Below are 20,235 nucleotides of genomic sequence, written 5' to 3'. Positions count from 1 at the left end.
ACTAAAGCAGTGAGACGATAGGTAAAATAAGAGAAAGTAGTGTCAGGTACAGTTTGTTGTCTAACCAAAAGGGATGGATTTATTCGAGTCCGATTAGAATCTAGAAATATTAAGCCACAGTACCATCAAGCCATAATTTCAATCAATAATGAAAATTATGAGAAGTGTTATAGTTCAACTCGCACGCCAAACTTATGTTTTATTGTAATCAATGTGGTTACAGTTTGAGAGCTCAAAACCCATTAAAATTTCTTAACGTCTTTTGTTTCAAAGGGTGACTTATGTGGACTGTTGCAAGCCATTTTTTTTTTTTTTTTAATTTTTATACTTAACCTTTGTTCTCTATCAGACGCGGTAAATTTGTCATTTTGAGCCAAAGTTATGGGCTAAGTGGAGAATTAACATTTTTTTTTTTTACTAGATAAGAAATGCTTTTATTACTTATTTTTTCCGTATCTGTGTAAGAATTAATTAATATGAAAACAAACTTTTACAAATCATAACTTCTAATATTTTTTCTCTAAGTACGGAGCAACACGATGTTATTCAATTCTGACACTATATTAGTCAAATTCAAGATTCAACACATGTGTGGAACTTTAAAATACAGTTTATTATTAAAATGATCTTATGCAATGTGTAATGTACACAAAAAGTCTGCTCTTAAGAGCGATAACATCAAATTTTGATATTTGATGAAACTATTGTAACTTTTTCCAGTTTTTAAGTATTTATGGTCAACTTCAAGGCGCGAGCGACACCTCAAGATATTTTTGCGGTCAAAATCCTTTTGCATATCCAAATATCTCTACAAAAGGCAACTTTTCCGGGCTATTACTTAGCGTTTATCAGATTTTGATTTTCCTCAATCCACCCTAATGAACATGGCCAGTACTTCAAAAGTAAGTCCACCTCGTACTAGAGCGGGATTAAGTGAATCTGAATCCAGCTTTTGTTGTAAAAAACACTGCTTATTTTGTGGCGAGAAAGCGGATGTAGAGGTTAAGAAGAACAAAACGCAGAATTATCGCAGAAAAATTCATAAATTTTCTATACTTGCACTCAAAGAATCCCTTTTACAATTATCTAAAGATCGTTCTGAGGTGTGTCAAAAGCTGCCCTTGCACGTTTTAATTTTGAGTATGATTTAGTCAATGCTTTATGATTTTTTCTGCGATAATTCTGCGCTTTCTTCTTCTCAGTCTCCTCATCCACTTCACAGCCACAAAATAAGCAGTGTTTTTAAAAACAAAAGCTGGATTCAAATTCACTAAATCGCGCTACAGTACGAGGAGGACGTACTTTTGAAGTTCTGGCCTGTTCATCCTCACGTTGCTGCAGAGATTGAACTTTTCCGGGTGTATGATTTTCTGCAATCGACGCGACTTGTAACGGACTTTTGACTTCTTAAATAATCAGCATTCTTATAAGTTCTCCCGACACTTGCATCGAATAAAGTTGGCATTCCACGACTGCCCAGCACAGCAGTTTCACCTTCAGTCCAAAGTTTATTGCAAATAAAGCAAAATTGTGACATTTTTCTTAAATATTGATCAGCACAAACAACAGTAGACGCTTGTAATAAATACGTTTATTCACTCGAACTGCACGTTTAAATCAAAAAGAAGCAGGTACGTCAGGGGTGCTCACCTAGGAGGAGTCATGGTCCAGACTGCGACATCGAAATTTTTAGGGAGATTGTTTTGAGGGGGGTTTCATTTTTGGGGGGGGGAGGCTTGCTTTTGGGGGGATCTCTGCGATTATGAGGGGGGTGCACCTTTGCACTTAGTGGGTTGGGCACCCCTGGGTATGTGAACGACGTCACACGGACTAGAATAGCCAGATGTTATTCAAGGACATGCGAGTAGAGGGGATTCTGTAAATGACTTGCTGTCTTTTGAGAGTAGGCAATATCTGGGAAATGGTTTGGTCTTGGAGAAAAAATCATGAGGACCTTTTTTATAGAGAATTTTGAGATCTACAACTTTGGTCTGAGGTACTTTTCGATCAAACTTACCGTTTTTGAGAGAAATCCAAAAAACCTAAAATTTTGACCTTTGACCCCAAATAACTTTTTTAGCGCACGTGGGATCGACGGGGACTTTTGGCACTTTATTTGTAATGCTAAACCCTAGGTCTCTACAAAAATTTAGCTTTCCCGGAATTTTTGTTATTTCCATTGTCTAAATTGACCGGACTATCAGTTTTACCTTTGTGTTGAGAATGGGTGGTTTCCTTCAGTCAGAAGTATTACTTTTAGTCATTGAAATGGATAGAATGAGCAAAAAAAATAATAATATTAACATGGACCCAGAAAATACTTTCAGTTTCCCAACAGTTTCTTTTTAATTAATTTTTTAAAATGTCCGATTTTTCAAAAGAGGCATGGTCTTGATGACGTCACAAATGATGCACTTTGCCGCATCTTTTTCCTGCGTTTCCACGTTATGATAATCAAGAAGCGAATTAAATGTTGCGCTCTACGCTTGCTATCAACCATATCTTTGCCAATACACGTGAGTAAAGATGCGAATTAAATATTTTGCACTGTGAATGGCATTTCATCATTTGTGATGTCATCGGCAGAAGCCGTAAACAACGAAAGCGCTCCGATTGAAGTATTTTTTTTTAATGTTAAACTTAAACAAATTACTTAAAAAATGGTCAGATTCTATGTTTTTAAGCATGCTACTTTGGAGAAAAATACGTTTAAAATTTTGGAAACGACCCCATTATGAAAATTCATTTCAACAACGACAGATGTCTTGAAAAGTGTATGAAAAACCTTAAAATAATACTGATTTACTGAGACAATGCGGGAAAGTTTCATACATATAATGACAGCATTCCATATATTTTACAAGCAAATTGTTATTTCATTCTGAGCTGCTGCTGGCAATTGTCACCAATCACTCTGAGATGCCCTTTTTCCAAACTCTATTTCAGCATGCTAAAGAGATAGCAGACCGCCTCGGTGTCAGAGGATGGATTCGAATCACTAGGTACGGCACGGCCATGGGACAAATACAAGGTGAAAAAGACAGAGTCGAAGAAATGTAAGTAGTGCATATTCAAATGATTTCCTCACCTAAAATTTTGAGTACATGTTTGATTAAATTGTTAATATCTTTACTAATAATAAAGCTGAAAGTCTCTCTGTCCGGATCTCTGTGACGCGCATAGCGCCTAGACAGTTCGGCCGATTTTCATGAAATTTGGCACAGAATTAGTTTGGAGCATGGGAGTATGCACCTCGAAGCGATTTTTCGAAAACTCGATGTGGTTCTTTTTCTATTTCAATTTTAAGAACAAAAATATCATAAGATGGACGACTAAATTACGAAATTATCATAACGTGGAACCGTAACATGGGCACAAGCCAATTGGCGAGATACGAAATTATCATAACATGGAACCGTGACATGGGCACAAGCCAATTGGCGAGATACGAAATTATCAGAACGTGGAACCATAACATGGGTACAAGCCAATTGGCGAGAAAATTCACCACATATTATTTGTAAATATACAGGCGAACCAAAAGACCTTTTAATTTTTCATTATGGGCAAAGCCGTGCGGATACCACTAGTAAACAATATAAAATTAGAGAAAAAAGAAAACAAAACAAAGTAACATGGTTTAATAATATGGAGCCAATAAGCAGTTTTTAATAAACAAAAGGTAAAACCATATGTTATATTATATTGTAGAAATTTCTCCACTAATCTTTTTTTGGAAGGGAAAATCTAAACATTGTATGCTACGTTCTTTTGCCTCTGATTGTTATGCATATCTATAAGATTTTTCCATTGCTTTTTGTATTTAGCACCAAGATAAATTTTGACAAAACAGCAGTTATTCCTTGGTAATGCACGCACTTATTGCTTTCCCAATTGCAGCATCTTAATTAACCTTAAAATTCTTATTATAGCGACAATGCTTTAAGATCATCTTTCTTATGTCAGTATCTTTCTGTGAGGGAAACTTCTTTCAACTGATGCAACATCTTGTGAAAGGTGCCAAAATGACATTCGCAACTAGAAAGCTGACCAATATTTATTATTGCAAAGCATTTTTCCAAAATGAATTAATTGACTTCCAAGTAACATCATATCCCCATTCCTCAAAAAATTTTAATATTAATCTTTTTTTTTTTGCATAATTATACATTTATAAATTTTAAACACTTTTTTTTGTATTAATAAAGGCTGAATCTTCACCACATTTTGTTGTTAATGAAGATTTATTGACAAAGTGCTTTATCAATATTTTGGAGAGCTTGTCATAAATATGGATCACTGAAGCATTCTCTTAAAACAATTTTTAAATTTTGTCAAAAATACTCTACACTTACAACAAAATTCAAACAGAAGGGTGCCGGCAGACATTAAAAAAAAAAAAATTTTCCCCATTTTTTTTGTACTTATGCATCTTGTTTTTAAGCAGTCTTGAATTATCTTTTGTCAAGTTGTGAAAGAAAAGTCAAATCAAGCGACCTAAAGGCTTTTCAATAGTCATTTTCTAAGGTTCTTTATAACGAACTATGGGAATATAGGACAACTGGCAAAAATATAGGATATGTAGGACACTTTTGATGCTTTGTTTGAAAATATAAGACTACTTCTACCTCTGTATGTGAATAAAAGTACAAACATTCTTATGGCATCAAAATTATAATGCTTAAAATTTTTGAAAGGAAAACAGGAATAACACTTCATTGATCCCCTGGATTAATACAATTTATATTCTGCTGGTCCAGCAGATATCTGTGGTTCTGAACCAACAGACCAATGTTATTGAGCCCCTAACATTGAAATAAAAATGCGTTGTTACCCCCTTCACTTCATGTGATACCATTTATGGGCTACCCCCAAGAGACTTCTTGCTGATAGAATAGAATCATTTGGGAACATACAAACAAGTGAGATGGACAAGGACTATTTGATGAAGATGGCAGGAATCCTAAATTAAACGCATGAATTCCACAAAAATAAATTAACTAATTAAGGTTGAAAATGTTAAAAAGGGTAAAAATCTATGTTAACTGGACATCCAAACAAGAGTTAAAAGTAGCTTGAAGAAACGAGACCAACATTTTATTACTTGGTTACCAACATTTTATTATTACAATGAAAATTCTGTTACATTACAAAAGTTGCACACTAATGATATCTAATTGGTATAGTTTATCTCATTTGCAAGTGTATTTTTATTTAAGACTGAATTATGAGACACACACACACACAAAAAAGGATGCAGATGTCATTCAATGGTAAAAATAAAAATTTCATTCAAGTGAAAATAATAAGCAATTTTTGATACCCCCCCCCCAAATGAACACTTGATTTGTAGGGCATGAAACCAACATTTTTTCAATGACAACATATTTCCTTTTCAAACATAATTGATAATTATTTTCTCTTTAATTTATTTAGGGCTCTTTGGTTACGACATACAGGCAGTCCAGGATGTAGAATTGAATTTGTTGCTTACCAAAATTGGAAAGTTATTGATGGTTTTGAGTACAGAAAGTTTAATGCACGTGTCTGAGATCATTTCCTTTTAAAGCATAAGAATGTTGAGAATGCCGTTATTGTTTAAAAAAGTATTTTAATCTATAAATTTTGCATCTTTAAAGATTTGTATTGTGTTATTGTACAAGATTTATACAGAGTTATAGCCATATAAATGCATTTTAATTCCTATGTAAATTTTAATGCATCTCATTTCCCATTTGTGAACATAAAATGTAAATATTGACATTAAAGCAAAATTTTTAATCATTTGTTAACTTTTTCATAAACAATTATAACTACTTTATTTTTATGTCAATAAAAATCATACTAAAATTTATCACAATGTATTAACATAAAAGTGTATACTATTAATATAAAAAGTATTTACTATTAATATTAAATTATAAATAAACTTCAAGGCAATATCCAGGAATGAGCCACTTACAAGCCTATAGACCAGGCTTAGACGGATTGGACCCAATGTTTTTTTTTGAACCCCCCCCCCATTACTTAGCCCACTTTTGGATTTTTAATTTTCTGAGAAGATTTTAAAAAAATTAATTTAAATACTTTTAAAATTTAAACTTCTTTCTTACTTGTTCTTCACCACAGACAACAGACATAAGAAATACTATTCAAGTTCAAAATTCATTTTTTTTAACTCTTAACGCATTAAAAAAATATATTTGACTTTTTTTTTTTAACTGTTCAATAAATAACTCAAATTATCTTAACTAAGTCCTGTAACCTCTGATTTTCTCAAAATTTGTAGACTGTACAGAGGAAAGTAAGTACTCTAGCTAAAAGGCTTTCATGTGAATTTTTTTCTGTAAACCAACAAGTAACAAATCTCGAATAAACAAGGTATATTTTTTAGAAATTAACAGGTTTTACGAACGATCGGAATAAAATAGAATAGGATGTACAGTATTTTCATTACCTTATGAAAAAGTTTAATATTTCTTACTCTGTACAGAGAAATAGGAAAACAGGCAACATAAAGTTCAAAGAAATGTCTTGATTAAGCTGGAATTCAGTAAAAAGGGATTTAAACTACTTGAGGTTCTACAGTAGTTTTGTATAACAAAATGAAACACAATAAAGTAAAATGCAAAAAAAAAAAAAAAAATAAGTAATTGAAAACTAACAATAGATTTTATCACTCGAGAAGTAACTTTGCCTTAACTGTTGGTAATCATGGAAGCTAAAAAATCTGAAACTTCACCTTTCTTGGGTTTTGTCGCCTTTTATACTTTTCTTCATAAAATGCTGAATTTTAATTAGTTTTCCAGTTTTTTTTTTTTACCCCAAGACAATTTTTGCGCTTCGTCCATATACTTACGCCACAATATGCTACAAGTACCCCACATTTTTCTAAAAAAAAACCCCACTTCTTTTCAAAAACCCCAAAACCCCCCCGTTCATGGGCTTTTTTTTTTTTTTAAAGCATAAGATTGATAAAGTTTTTGCACTAAACTGTTTAAAAATTGGATTTAAAAAAGCCACAAATAAATGATTTTAAAAATGAATTTAATTTCACAATGTACATATCACGAAACTGATTTTACAAACTATCTTGTTAGTGACATGATTGCAGCCACACCTGTAAAATAAAAACATAATTAAAAAAATGGATTATGCTCATACATAAACAAACAATGCAATAAAAATGTTCATAACATTTAAGCCATGCACAAAATTCCACATAAATCATTTTTATGTTACTAAGTATGTACTCATACAGAAAAAGACATATGAAAGATCCTTTTAAAATATCATTAGGAGGCCCCATGGGAGGTAACTGTGACCTTCCAAAAACTCTCATTCGGCAATTTGCAGACAATGGCAAATGTATTGAAAAAGTTTTTTTAAATGACGCCCAATGTCCCTGCTCTTTCAGATGTAACATATAACTAGGTATGGTTCAGATGTATTGTAAGTATGGTATGTGAGCATGCTCGTATTTTATACAATAGCAAAAATTGGAATTTCATTCGATACATTTTGAATCCCCTCCCCCCTCACAAAAATTTAAGTTTGAGGTTCCTCTAAATGCCATACAATCATTGTTTTACAAAATATATGATAGTTCATAAGCACTTTAAATTTATTTCAATTTAAATATTTTAACTATTGTTTAATTGAGACTGGCTTAAGCTTTAATAAATGATATAAAAGCTCCCTTTATTATTCCCTTTTCCATTAATACATAACAACTGAAATGATGTCTACATCAAACAATCACACAGCTTTCACTTGCTGATACTGTTTTTAATGAAAGAAAGCAAAACGAAAATGCAGTCTTTTAGTCAGGGTGCCATTTCGAAAAGCTTGTTCCGAGGTATGAATGAAATGTTTTGACTGTTTTTGATAGCTTATGTTATGTACATTTCAGATCTGATTGATGCCACTTTGCCAGAGTTGAGCATTTTGAGTATTTCAAGATGGCATCCAAGATGGCGCCCAAAACATTGAAAATTTTGTTATGAAGCAACATTAACTTTTAATATATTATTATACGGTCGAACCCGCTATAGTGGACCGTCTGCGTACCCAGGGTTGTTCTAAAAAATGAATGTGACTGGGCGAATATTCTTCGACCCCCCCCTCCCCGCCAAACACTTTTTTATAGAGTAAATTGAACATTTAAAGGCCTTCTTTTAAAACCCCGAAAATCGCATTAACAAGCTGTTTAGGGCTTGTAATCGTGTAATAGATAAGTAGCGAACGTTATCATAACTTAAATTTTTAAGCATAATTGAACAAGTAATCTTAAATGTACATATATTTTACAAAAGCAAATCTAACGTTTGAGCATTTAAAAATTATTTTTGATTTAAAAAAAAAATGATAATAATATTTTAGAAACTAAATTACAATGCATCAAAAATTTAGTTTACGGCCTCTTCTCATATTTTAGTGCCCGGGGCATCGCCCCACTCGCCCATCTCTTCCGACGGTCGTGTGTGCACAGAGCAGTAAGTCCACTAAAACAGATGGTTTACTATAACCAAATCAGTATTTCCTTGCATTGTTTCCCACTGACTGCTGCCATATTCAATATATTTGATAATTGTAACCTTATTTTCAATGGAAAATGTTTTGCGTTTTACAGAATTCAAAATTTATACATATATTGTCTGAAATCGATTATAAGATAATGAGAAGAGAGTTACTGTAAAAATGGGGAAAGTCATAGACTGTTCTACTTTCCGATTTTCAAGGGTTGATTTGAGGGAACAAAAAGGTTCTGACAAATTGCCTTTACACAAAGAAGAAAGTAACAGAAGAATCAGTCGTGATGTTGTAGATAAGGAGAAGTTAAGGAGAAAACTGAAATTGTGTATTCAGCCTTTAAATCCATAAGAGCATCCTCAAGGATTGGGAAACATTGTATCTGCAAAAATTGTAGCAGCTAAATCAGTTAATGTGGACAATGCTTATGAAATGGCTAAGATAGCAGTACATAATTTTCAAGAAAGTCTCCCAAGTGTATTTCATGTCAGTTATAAAAATGAAATTTGTTATACGCATGGATGAGAATAAAGAGAGTAGCAAAATTTCAACCGCGTTACAGATGGACGCTTCTTTTTTTTATTCCAAAATTATTGCTCTCCAAGCAAACAGAGATATAAAAATGACAGATGTCTTAAAATACGAATTTTCTTCTGTGTCTCCATCCATGTTTAAAGACGATGGAAACATGAGAGAAGTTGTTGGTATGTCTACTTTAATGAACACTATGAGTGTTGCAATCTAATAGAAGAAGTAAGCCACCGACACTAATAATCGTTGACGGTTGTGCTTTACTGTGGGTTGTGCATTGGCCTGTAGGAGGGTCTGTGTATGTTTAACTGAAAAATTTCCTTGAAAAAATCACTGAAATGTTGAAAGATGCTCATGTCCACCTGGTTTTTGACAGATACTATGACTACAGCATCAAGAGTGCAACAAGAGCCAGCCGTGGGAAGAAAGTATCAAAGAAGTTTGTACTAACTGAAAAGATACCACCTCCCCCACAAAATATAACGCTGTCCAATTACGACTCCAAGCGCCACTTGATATACAGCTTTTATGTAACTTCATTTCTACAAATGTTTGTAATGTCCCATTTGAGAACCATTTGGTTGTTACTGGACAAAATACTAAGCTATTTCAAGTATATAGGAGCAACCTCAGTCAGAGAACTGATTTAAAAACAAAACACGAAGAAGCAGACATTGTAATGATCTAGCAGAGCTAGCATCTGAAACCGAAATGAAAGAAAATTAACCTGTTCATGTTATATGTGACGACACTGATGTATTCGTGTTACTGTTATACTTCTACCACGAACTAGGTATGAAAAATGAAGTCTGTATGATATCGTTAAAACCAGGAAGGGCATCAGTAGACATCAAAGAAACAGTTTCAAAATACAAGGATATAATTTTAAGTTTACCGGCTGCTCATGCCCTGTCTGGCTGTGATTCTGCTGCTCCATTCTATAAGATAGGAAAGAAAATAGTTCTGAAGTGTCTTCCGGCTGGTAAACAGTTACGAAAATTGGGCCATAAAGAGAGTTGTATGACAGAGGTAATTAAAGAATGCACAGCATTGTTTGCTTTTGTTATGGTGTTGAAGGTGCTAATGATATAACAGAAGTAAGAATTTCTCTTTGGGCAAAAAAAAAAATTGGTCAAGCACAGCTATGAGCTTCTTCAATTGCTTTATTACCACCCAATAGGGACTGCTTTGCCGAAAATGTAAAACGGGTTCACTTTCAAACTATTTTGTGGTTATCTGCAAACAGTCCATTATTTCTTCACCCAGATCCAACATCATTTGGTTAGCAAGAAGATGAAATCGACAAAGTTTTTTCCCATTGCCATTCCACAAAATACTCCAATTGCTCCAGACTACATTATAACAATGACGAAGCATTCATGCCGATCTAAACAATCCTTCATAACTATGAGATGTAGCTGCAGGGCAAATAATATTTCATGTAGTATAATGTGTCAATGCTTACATGAAGAGTGAAAGGTGCTGCAATCCAAATACCAATATAGCTCGCATTGTAAATGAAAGTGACTCTGAAGAAGAATTTTAGTTTGATTTGTACTTTACAACTATGTAACCTTGACCTCCAGGTAACAATATCATATATATCTATTTTATATCAACTTCAGTACTATCCTTTAAACTGCAACTTTAGAAACTAATCCTTAATGTTAACATTTGAAACATAGTTTCTTGATTTCTTATTCAAAGCATTACAATATATTTTTGTCAACTTGACTCAATAAAGCTTTAAGTCAACACGCTTACATGCATTTTTCACGAAAAATGACGTTGTATTCTGATTCCTCGACCTAAAAAACATATAAAAAGATGTATCACATGATAAAATCGCTCCAAAACTAAATTTTCAAGTTTTTGAGCGCCATCTTGAATTACTCAAATTGCTCAAATCTGACAGAGTGGCATCAACCGGATATAAAATCTACACAACATAAGCATTTAAAAACACTGAAAAATTTTTATTCATACCTCAAAACAAGGTTACCCTATTTTTGAGCATTTGGCGCCCAGACTATTTTGCATTCTATCAACATGCATTGCATTCTTTAAACATTTTTTCTTTCATTAATGCTTAAAACTGCTAATAAAAATGAAATGATAAAATAATGTTAAAAAATCCAAAAAAGTTAGATTTTTTAAATTAATTTTGTTTTAAATTAATTTTAAATTTACAAAAATTTGTAGATAATATTTACTTAATATTTATAAACACAATATATTTCATACAATAGATGAATTCATACAGCTTACTTATAAAATTAGGATAAATTCTCTAACTATTCAACACATTTTTGAGATTTATAAATACATTATAATGCTTAGATTAGATGTGATTTTGTTTTATGCTTTGCTTAAGGTTAAGGTTTACATCATCATTTATGTTTCTAGTGTAAAATAATATGTAGAACAATTGCTTTTCTTAAGTATATTAGTCATGGTATATAAAAAGAACTGCAAAATTTTATTTTGTTCTCAACTATAATTTTGGAATAAAAGCAATATTGCAAGAGTCTGAAAATCTGTTACACACAGAAAGGGGGATCTATGTAGTTTTGCCAGTTGAAGTTAAGATTGTATAATGCTGTGTAGTTACATTTAAAGCAACACATTCTAAAAATGCAAAATTAATGTATAAAAATCAACACATCAGACTTTTAATCAATGATTGTGTTAAAAAAAAACCACTTGATTCAATTATTGATTAAAATCAACGATTTTTTAAAAAAAATCTCTATTTAAATCAACAAACCCTGTTTAATTGCAGATTTTATTTCAAAATTTGTACAAAAGAAACTAGATTTCATTTCCATGGAGGCATTTTCAAAAAGATTCATGGGGTTTGGTCAATTTTCAGAAATAAGGGGGGGAAAAAGGAAATACTATGGAATTTACAGGCCAAGTATTCACTTACGCTATTGTACAGGAGTAAAGAATCGGTGCTTTTGCATGCAAAAAAACAGTATGTCTTTTTATAAAGGAATAAAACCCCATTAAATTGAAAATTTTAGAAGCAAAAATGGTCTCTTTCCCGGTCGCTTACTGTTTGAAAAGCAAATAGTTGAAGACCACTTACACATGCAATCAACTTACAATAGGGAAGTTTTCGATTTTTCAATTTTATTTTTATATGATAGAGTAACATGTATGAACATCATAGGTGAAAAAATTTTTGCGATACAATAAGTAGTTTTTTTTAAAATTAATTTTTAAAGTTCAAACCTTTGTGACGTCAAATGGCATAGGAAGTGACGTCATGCGCTTTCCGATAGGAGAGAAACGCTAGCGAACCGGTTCCCATGTCATGGGAGAAACCAAAGAACGTGCTTTCGACTTGGAAGACGAAACGTAAAAGGCTTATCTCCTCGCATTTAACTCCTTGCGTTTCTGGAACATTAAACCTCTCATCCTCTCGTAAATATTCGAATATCATCATTGATATTACTCGAGGAAGATTATTTAGATTGTGCTTTAACGAATCCGACCTCCGTAGCGTGTTTAAAAGGATTATTGAATTTCTAAAAAATAAAAATATCAGCGCGCTCAAAATGTCCCTAGCGAAAACAAGGGATCTTCGGCGGAAAGCTGCACATTAGTGCCCTGTGACGTAAGCTGGTGACGTTTCAGAAGAGGGCACTTTCGCGCATGCATTTTTAAAAATTCATTAAAAATCAACCACAGTGTTTTAAAATTCGGCGATGGTGAATTTTTTAGTTTTGAGGGTCAATTAACAATATCCAATAGCCAAAATATGAACATTTAATAGGTTGCAACTTCCCTATTATAAATCCTCGATCTCTCCTTTCAACTAACTCTGCTACAGCCTCTCAGAATAACTCTTCCAAACTAAACATAAAATTTTGCAAATGCTTTGAAGGAAAGAGTTTACACAAACACAAAGCCACTAAAAATGAATAATAAATTTGCAAAAAACCACTATAGAGTTAAGCACCAAATCTGAAGAGCAAAGTGGAGAGGGGGACTGTATGGATAAAATGAAATAATGTTGGTTTCAAAATTTTACATTGAAAAATAACAAAAATTAATGATTTCTTTAAAGCATGAAGCCTAAACAAATACTTTGTAATAGCATACATTCAAGTTGCTTGTTGTATCAAGTGTCTTTAAAGTAGCATACCTTAGAAATATGCATATAATAGAAAAACATAAATACAACATATAGAAAAACACAAAAATAACTGGATCCTTTACATTATCCAGTTTTTAATGTCTTTGATCTTCTAACCTTTTTCACGGCCTATGAGTTTGAAACAACATTAACCGTTTTAGCTCAACATTAAATTAGTGGTTGAAAATGGCATGAAGATATTTTATGCTAAAAATACTATTTAGTACAAAAACTATCAAAATGTATAGTAGTAAACTGATGTATTTTTGTAAAAAGGTCCGTTTTTGTGCTTGAGGTTATTGAGAAAGGTCTGTTTTTAATTATAATTTTGTGTTGGGTCAGGTTTTGAGATTTTCTATAAAAGTTTTTTGAGCAATCACGATTGCTTATTGCTTTCATTTGACTGTTTTTGCGTTACGCTGATTTTATTTTCCCACCAGCACCCTCCGCAGCACCACCATCGACCAGTCGCCTCGCGATGCTGCTCCTCTGGTGAAAGCCGTCTCCAGGTTGCATCCATGTCTTACACACACATGCACACATACACAACTACACACACACAGACGCACACACACACATGAACACATACACACGCATACACCTACACACATGTATACATACAGACACCTACACATACACACAACTACCCACACATTCATGTCCGCACACAGACACAAACACATATGCCTACCACATACATACATACCCCCACCCACACATTCATACACACAAATACCCACACACTTATGCCAGCACACAGACACAAACACACATGCCTACACCACACACATACACATACCCCCGCACACAAACACACATAGCCCCCCCCCACACGCCTACATACATACATACACACACACTCGTGATTGCGAAAAACATAATTTGAATTCAAGAGGTCAAAATTCAAATAAATTTTTTTTTTTTTTGACAAAAGTTTCATTTTTGCAATTGTACATTTGGTGTTAGGACTTAAATAATAAGACACTCTGATCCCTGAAAATTACATGCAATGACTTTGAGAGTAAATTTCCGTACCTTAAAGGCAGACTAACTCAACTCACATCATCACCTCTTGAAGTGTAATAACGTTTCTCCGGTGCATACAAAGTTTGGCACTCTTGCTCTCATAAAACTAGTAAATAATTTAAATGATTGCTTTAAAAATAGAATTATTGTTATGGGTCAAAGCAGGCGTGTGCAAGGGGGGGGGGACACCTGCTGGCCTGGGCTCGAGCCTGAAGGAGGCCCGAGATTTTTAAAACAAACACTGAAAAATGTAGGGTGTGGCGGGACCCAAAAGTTCTGTGTACAGCCATGGGTCAAAAAGTTAGAGGATTATAGATACAATGCAATAATAACCTGAAAATCACAATTTTTGGACTTGCGTTAATCCGCCCAAGAGGAACACATTTAAGATTTAAAAAAATAAAAAATATATATATTTATATATATATATCTTACTGTCAAAATCTATCTTTTCTGTAATATTCTTTGTTTTAATATTTTCCTCTTGATTGTTAATCACAACTAAGCTTCCAAGGTCTTTCCAACCATACTTCTGCATCCAATTCGTCAATTGATATTCTAAAGAACATAAAATAAATTTAGCACAACAAAAACAAGAGCACACCATGCTAAATATAATAATAAAAGTTAGTTGTTAAAACACCTTGTGTTCTTATTCCAAATAACCATACAATAAGAACTAAGAATAAATAAACAAAAGCTAAACAAAATGTTTTTCTTTACAAAAAGCAATAAGTCTTGAATTTAGGCATAAAAAATTAATATATATATATTTTATATTGTGATTATAGAAGTATTTGCAGAAACACTGATCGGCAACCATTATGAAATAAATAAAATTAAACGAAGAATGATGGAATGAAATGTTTTTTAATACAAGACATAAGACCAAGGCCTAAATAATGGCTCACATTGTTCCATTGTCCCCTTCTCCTATTGGGTTGGTTTCAGTCCATGACTCTTGCAGGTAATCTTTCATGATTTGTAATGTGCAATGTTTTCAGGAAAAAACATACATTTTTCGCAATTATGGTCTAAAGTAGTGCTTTGTGAAAACAAAATTGCAACCATCTTTGCACATGCTTGGATGTTTCAGAAATTCAAATTAAAGCAAAAAGTAATGAGTTACTATTATGATTACAAAACAAGTCTCATGCAACATGATGTGATTTGCATAGTCTATTACCATTTAAAACTTTTAACATTTTAGGCAAACTTGAATTTTTTTCATAAATGTAAAGATAACCACTGTTGAAAATTAATGATGATTTGTATGAGTGGCATTTACTTAAATCGACTCAAATCCAAATGGATAAAAATTTTTAAGTGGAAATGGCAAAATGACCACTATGCAAATCCTCAATTACAGAACATAAAATACAAGAAGGGTAAGTAATAATAATAAAATTATTGATGTCGAAATGATTGAAAAATATAGTGAATAAAAACGAATGAGTTTTATAGAAGAGGATGCAATGAAATTTCAAAACATGAAAAAATCGGAACTTAAGCATAAGGTAAAAAACAGCTGAAATATTTTCAAGGTGATTTGGAACTTATCTATGTTTTAGAATTTATGAATATTTATCTATTTCAATGGCTTTTTGAGAATTTCTGTCTGAAAATCTTGACTCTCCATGGCAAACTTCAACCATGGTCAAAATCTACATCAGATTTCTCAGATACCCTGTAGTTTCACATTTAAGATCGAGATTCTAAATACGGAGAGATTGGACAACTTCAGAGTGGCGGCCATCTTATGTCCAAAATGCTCACGTAGTACGTAGACCGTAATGCATCTTCTGCCCCAAATATCACTGTACATTATATCGAAAAAATTAGAAGCTAGTTATGATATTGTGAAATGAAATGTGCAGATCACAAATATATGTTTGTTTTCTATCTTTATGAACAAACTTTTGAGAAAAAAAAAGTGTTTGTAAGCGTAGTGACTATATGAAACGATTGGCACCGGATTGCCAGATTTTGTGCTCACTCTGTTTGATGAAAATGCAAGGAGAAGAAAAATCAGTCTATTCTTCAAAGATTTCATGTCCTATATTCCGCGGGAAATCTAGAAATTCACACAGCGCAGCATTCTGAGCTAACAACAGTTGGACTAAACATGGCAGACCGCAGCGTGCCGTTGTCCAATCTTTCTGTATATAGGATCTCTAATTTAAGATAGCATTCATCAGCTGATTTGAACCAGTCAGACAACTTAACTGCTGATTAAAGTTTTCGAATGGTTGAAGAAATGGTGGAATGGCTATTTGGGTTTCTGAATGAAATTCGAATCGGTTGATGAATATAGCCCTGAATTCACATAACATATAATTACACAGGTGAAATACTGCTCTTTGATTAAGTTGCTGCAGGTTTTATCTTTTTCACTTCGGGTTACCACATTTTTGAACAAATAAAGATTTTAAGACTAGTAGCACAAAAAGTTTCAAAAACAGGTGTGTGTGTGTGTTATGCCTTTTTAAAATAAATTTTATTTTAACATCTAAACCACAACTGATGAGATAACTTATGCAGCATTTTGTTAATTTTGAAGTTTCAACAGTATGTCTGCAGAATTGCAATGGCTTAATTTCTCACAACGTTAGGGACTTTTTTTCCCCATAGGGACGTAGTGGAGTTGGGAGAAACACAGATTATATTTACAATGGCTGAGTATTAAGAGTAGCAGGTGAAGGCATATTGAAAAACTCAAACTGATAAATTAATATTGTCTCTCAAAACAGTTTTTGTAGCAAATGACTTGTATAATTAATCTGTGCAAACCCTGTTTATAGGGCAGAAAATTATTAACTATAAGTTCTTCTCCATTAGCACTAAAAACTATTTTCTTGTACAGGATACTTCAATGAATCACAAAAATCATTTAAGCTTAGTTAAAAATTGAATAGAATATAATTACAATTTCAGGGTTTATACCCTTCAGGAAGAAAAAAATTCAAGCACTTTTCAAGGCAAAAAAATAACTTTTCAAGGCACTACTATTAACACCATACGTACATATCAATACATAAATAATAGGAAATAGATACATTCTTCAGAGTCATAAAGCAGTCAGAGTAACTTTTGAACGGGTGTTTTGTCAAAGCGTTCTTATTTACAACAAGCTTAAAGTTTCGCTTCAAAACTTTTAAGGAGGTTGCTTTGAAGGGTCTTTTTAATTTCTCTTTGAACTCAAATTCTCAATTGGGGTGTTCGGTAACCTTTGAGAGGTGTGATATCGCGGTTGGGGGAAAAGAGAATGTAAAGCTCTCTGTGGTATGACTTCCCTAACTGTCCCAAATGGTAGTTATTAGCCATGTCAAAGCTTTTGATGTCATTTTTCACTGATAGTGCAAAAAGTAAAACTATTGAATTTCATCATGCGAGGAAATAAGTGAAAAATTCTATCTGTGTTGCAACATCTATATTTCAAAACCTTATGTCATAAAAATGTACATATGATTTATGCACTCCAAATAACAATAATAATAGTAAAGGAATAAATAAATAAAATAAACAAAAGAAGAGTTTTTGTGGTGGAATAAATGTTGAACTAATCTCAGGAAAGATTAAAAGATAATTTCTGAAAATTTTACAAATGCATAAAAGTATACGTATTAGGAAGATGCTTTACTTTTGGCCACATACAGATAAAAATTAGAAACAAAAATTTACACTGGATATTACTGTGTGCTTGCACCATCTTAAACTATACTTTTCCAATTCTTGAGAACATATTTGTCTTTTTGTTAATGAAATTCTTCTTGATAATTTACACATTGGGAATTACAAATCATTAAATAAATTAGCTAAATTTCCAATTATATTGTGGATTATCCTCAGATACTTGAACCTTCTAATTAATATGTAAAGGAAGGCTAAATAACAAGTAAAGCATTCTAATGCAATATTCATTTTACTGTTTATCATGGATATTTCCATGAAATAGCTATTAAATTAAATTCTAATGAAATTTATAAAACACCAATGACGTATATACAGGTTGGTTAACAGAAATTTGAATCATTTTATTCAATGAAATGTTAATATTAATGACAAACAGACACAATGTTGAATTAATATTATTTCAGATTGCATATGCTATGTACCTATACAAATTGAACTGTCCCCTAAATATAGAAAATGTAGAAACTTTTAAGATATTTTCTCTACTTATGAATCAACAAAGGTTTTTTTTTTTAATTACATCATTTCCAACTAAAAATATACTTTAAAGAAAGAGAAGCTACCAATAATTTAGTTTAAATTGCAATTGAGCATAATTAAAGACTTTTGAACACTCATAACATTAACAACTAAAAAGTCGACCATACATCAAATGAAACATTTTGATTTACCAGCATTTGAAATAGTAAAATATCTATAACAGTAATTTTAAACAATATATATTTCAGCAATATAAAACTATATATATATATATATATATATATATATATATATATATATATATATATATATATATATGTTTCAGTTATGTTTTGAAAACATTGATATAGTCAAAACTATTTTTTAAAACTAATAATTAAAATTAAGTCATTCTAATTAGCAGTTACCCAAAAGATTAAAAATAGTATTCACTCATTAATCAAATCAAGTAATGCTTTTCAAAAAGGTAAAAATATTGAGTCATTTTTCTACTACTTATGAATCATTGAAAGATAAATAAAACAAAACTGATGTAACTTAATTGAATTTTATCACTCTCAAAAAAAAAAAAAAAAAAACTTTGAAACAAGACATGCTGTTAATAATAATTAGCATGTTACATTACAGTTATATGACAATCATTAAAGATTTTTGAAAATTTATCACATGAACAATTTAAAAGTGCTACAACTATATATCAAAATAAAAACTTCATCCCCCTGCATTTGAAATAGTAAAATACCTATACAATTTTTAAAAAGAAACACCAAAAATATGTATTTAAAGGAAATAAGAAAAAATGAAGATAGTCGAAACAAAAAATAAAACAATATTCTAATTATAAGTTACCTAAAATATTAAAATAGTATTCACCTATCTATTAAATAATTATGTTTTTGAAAATTGAGATATTTTTCAAATTTCATGTGAATTAACAAAAGGTAAGTAAACCAAAGCTAATGGAATTCAATTAAATTGCATAATTCCGAGCAAATCATTATACCTTGAAAATATAATATGAAAAGTCAAACTTCTAAAATAATTAACATCTTACACTGCAGTTGTAAGCATCATTAAAGATTTTTGAAAACTTATCACGCAAACAATTGAAAAATGAACCGTACATCAAAAGAAAATTTTATCCGACTGCATTTGAAATAGTAAAATACCTTTAACAAGCTTTAAAAAGAAGCACTAAATATATATATGTGTTTAATGAAAATAAAAGAATCAACACTACATGTAGCTAGAACAAAAAAAAAAAAAAAAAAAAAAAATCAAGAAAATATTATGATGCAACTTATAAGTTACGCAAAACATATTAAAACTTGTACTCGTCCACCTATCGAATATAGCAATGTTTTTGAAAAATGTTAAGATTCATGGTATTACTTTGAATTTTTGCATATAACTGAAAGCTTTTAACATTTTATTTAATTATTTAAAACAAATTTTGCCACAGGAAATGCTACAAAAATGAAGTTAAAGAGATCCCCCCATATGTAATTAAAATTTAACCTACCCATAAAAAAAATAATCATATGAAATTAGAAAATTTTAAAACATTATTATAATTAATTAGAAAACAATGTGTTCCTTCGTTACATAATTTAATTTATAATTATTAGTTATGATTTTTCAGCATTTTCTAACATTCTTTTTATTTCTAATAGTTTTTCTTGTTTTTTCTTGGCAGTACGTCTAAGAGTATTAGATTTGCTTATCCATGTGATATCATTATGCTCTTCAGCCTTTTCGGCAAATTCATCCGCAGACTTAATGCAGCTACATCTATTTCTAAACACCTCCTCTTGTTCATTAAGCTCTGT

The 20,235-nt window shown here is 31.7% G+C and overlaps 1 protein-coding gene across 1 annotated transcript in view; it reads right to left on the bottom strand.

Annotated features, from left to right (window-relative positions):
- Positions 1-7,030: 7,030 nt before the first annotated feature.
- Positions 7,031-20,235, bottom strand: part of LOC129234006 (eukaryotic translation initiation factor 3 subunit K-like) — a 32,182-nt gene continuing 18,977 nt past the window's right edge. The window contains exons 7-8 of the mRNA XM_054867912.1: positions 14,669-14,791; positions 7,031-7,120 (exon numbers count right to left, since the gene is read on the bottom strand). Of these exons, the coding sequence (XP_054723887.1) occupies positions 7,089-7,120; positions 14,669-14,791 (155 nt within the window). The 3' untranslated portion in view covers positions 7,031-7,088. The remainder of the gene's footprint in view (positions 7,121-14,668; positions 14,792-20,235) is intronic.

This window comes from Uloborus diversus, unplaced genomic scaffold, assembly GCF_026930045.1.
Source record: "Uloborus diversus isolate 005 unplaced genomic scaffold, Udiv.v.3.1 scaffold_902, whole genome shotgun sequence".
Taxonomy (NCBI): domain Eukaryota; kingdom Metazoa; phylum Arthropoda; class Arachnida; order Araneae; family Uloboridae; genus Uloborus; species Uloborus diversus.
Note: the sequence above shows the minus strand (reverse complement) of the source record. Positions and strands in the feature narration are given on the sequence as shown.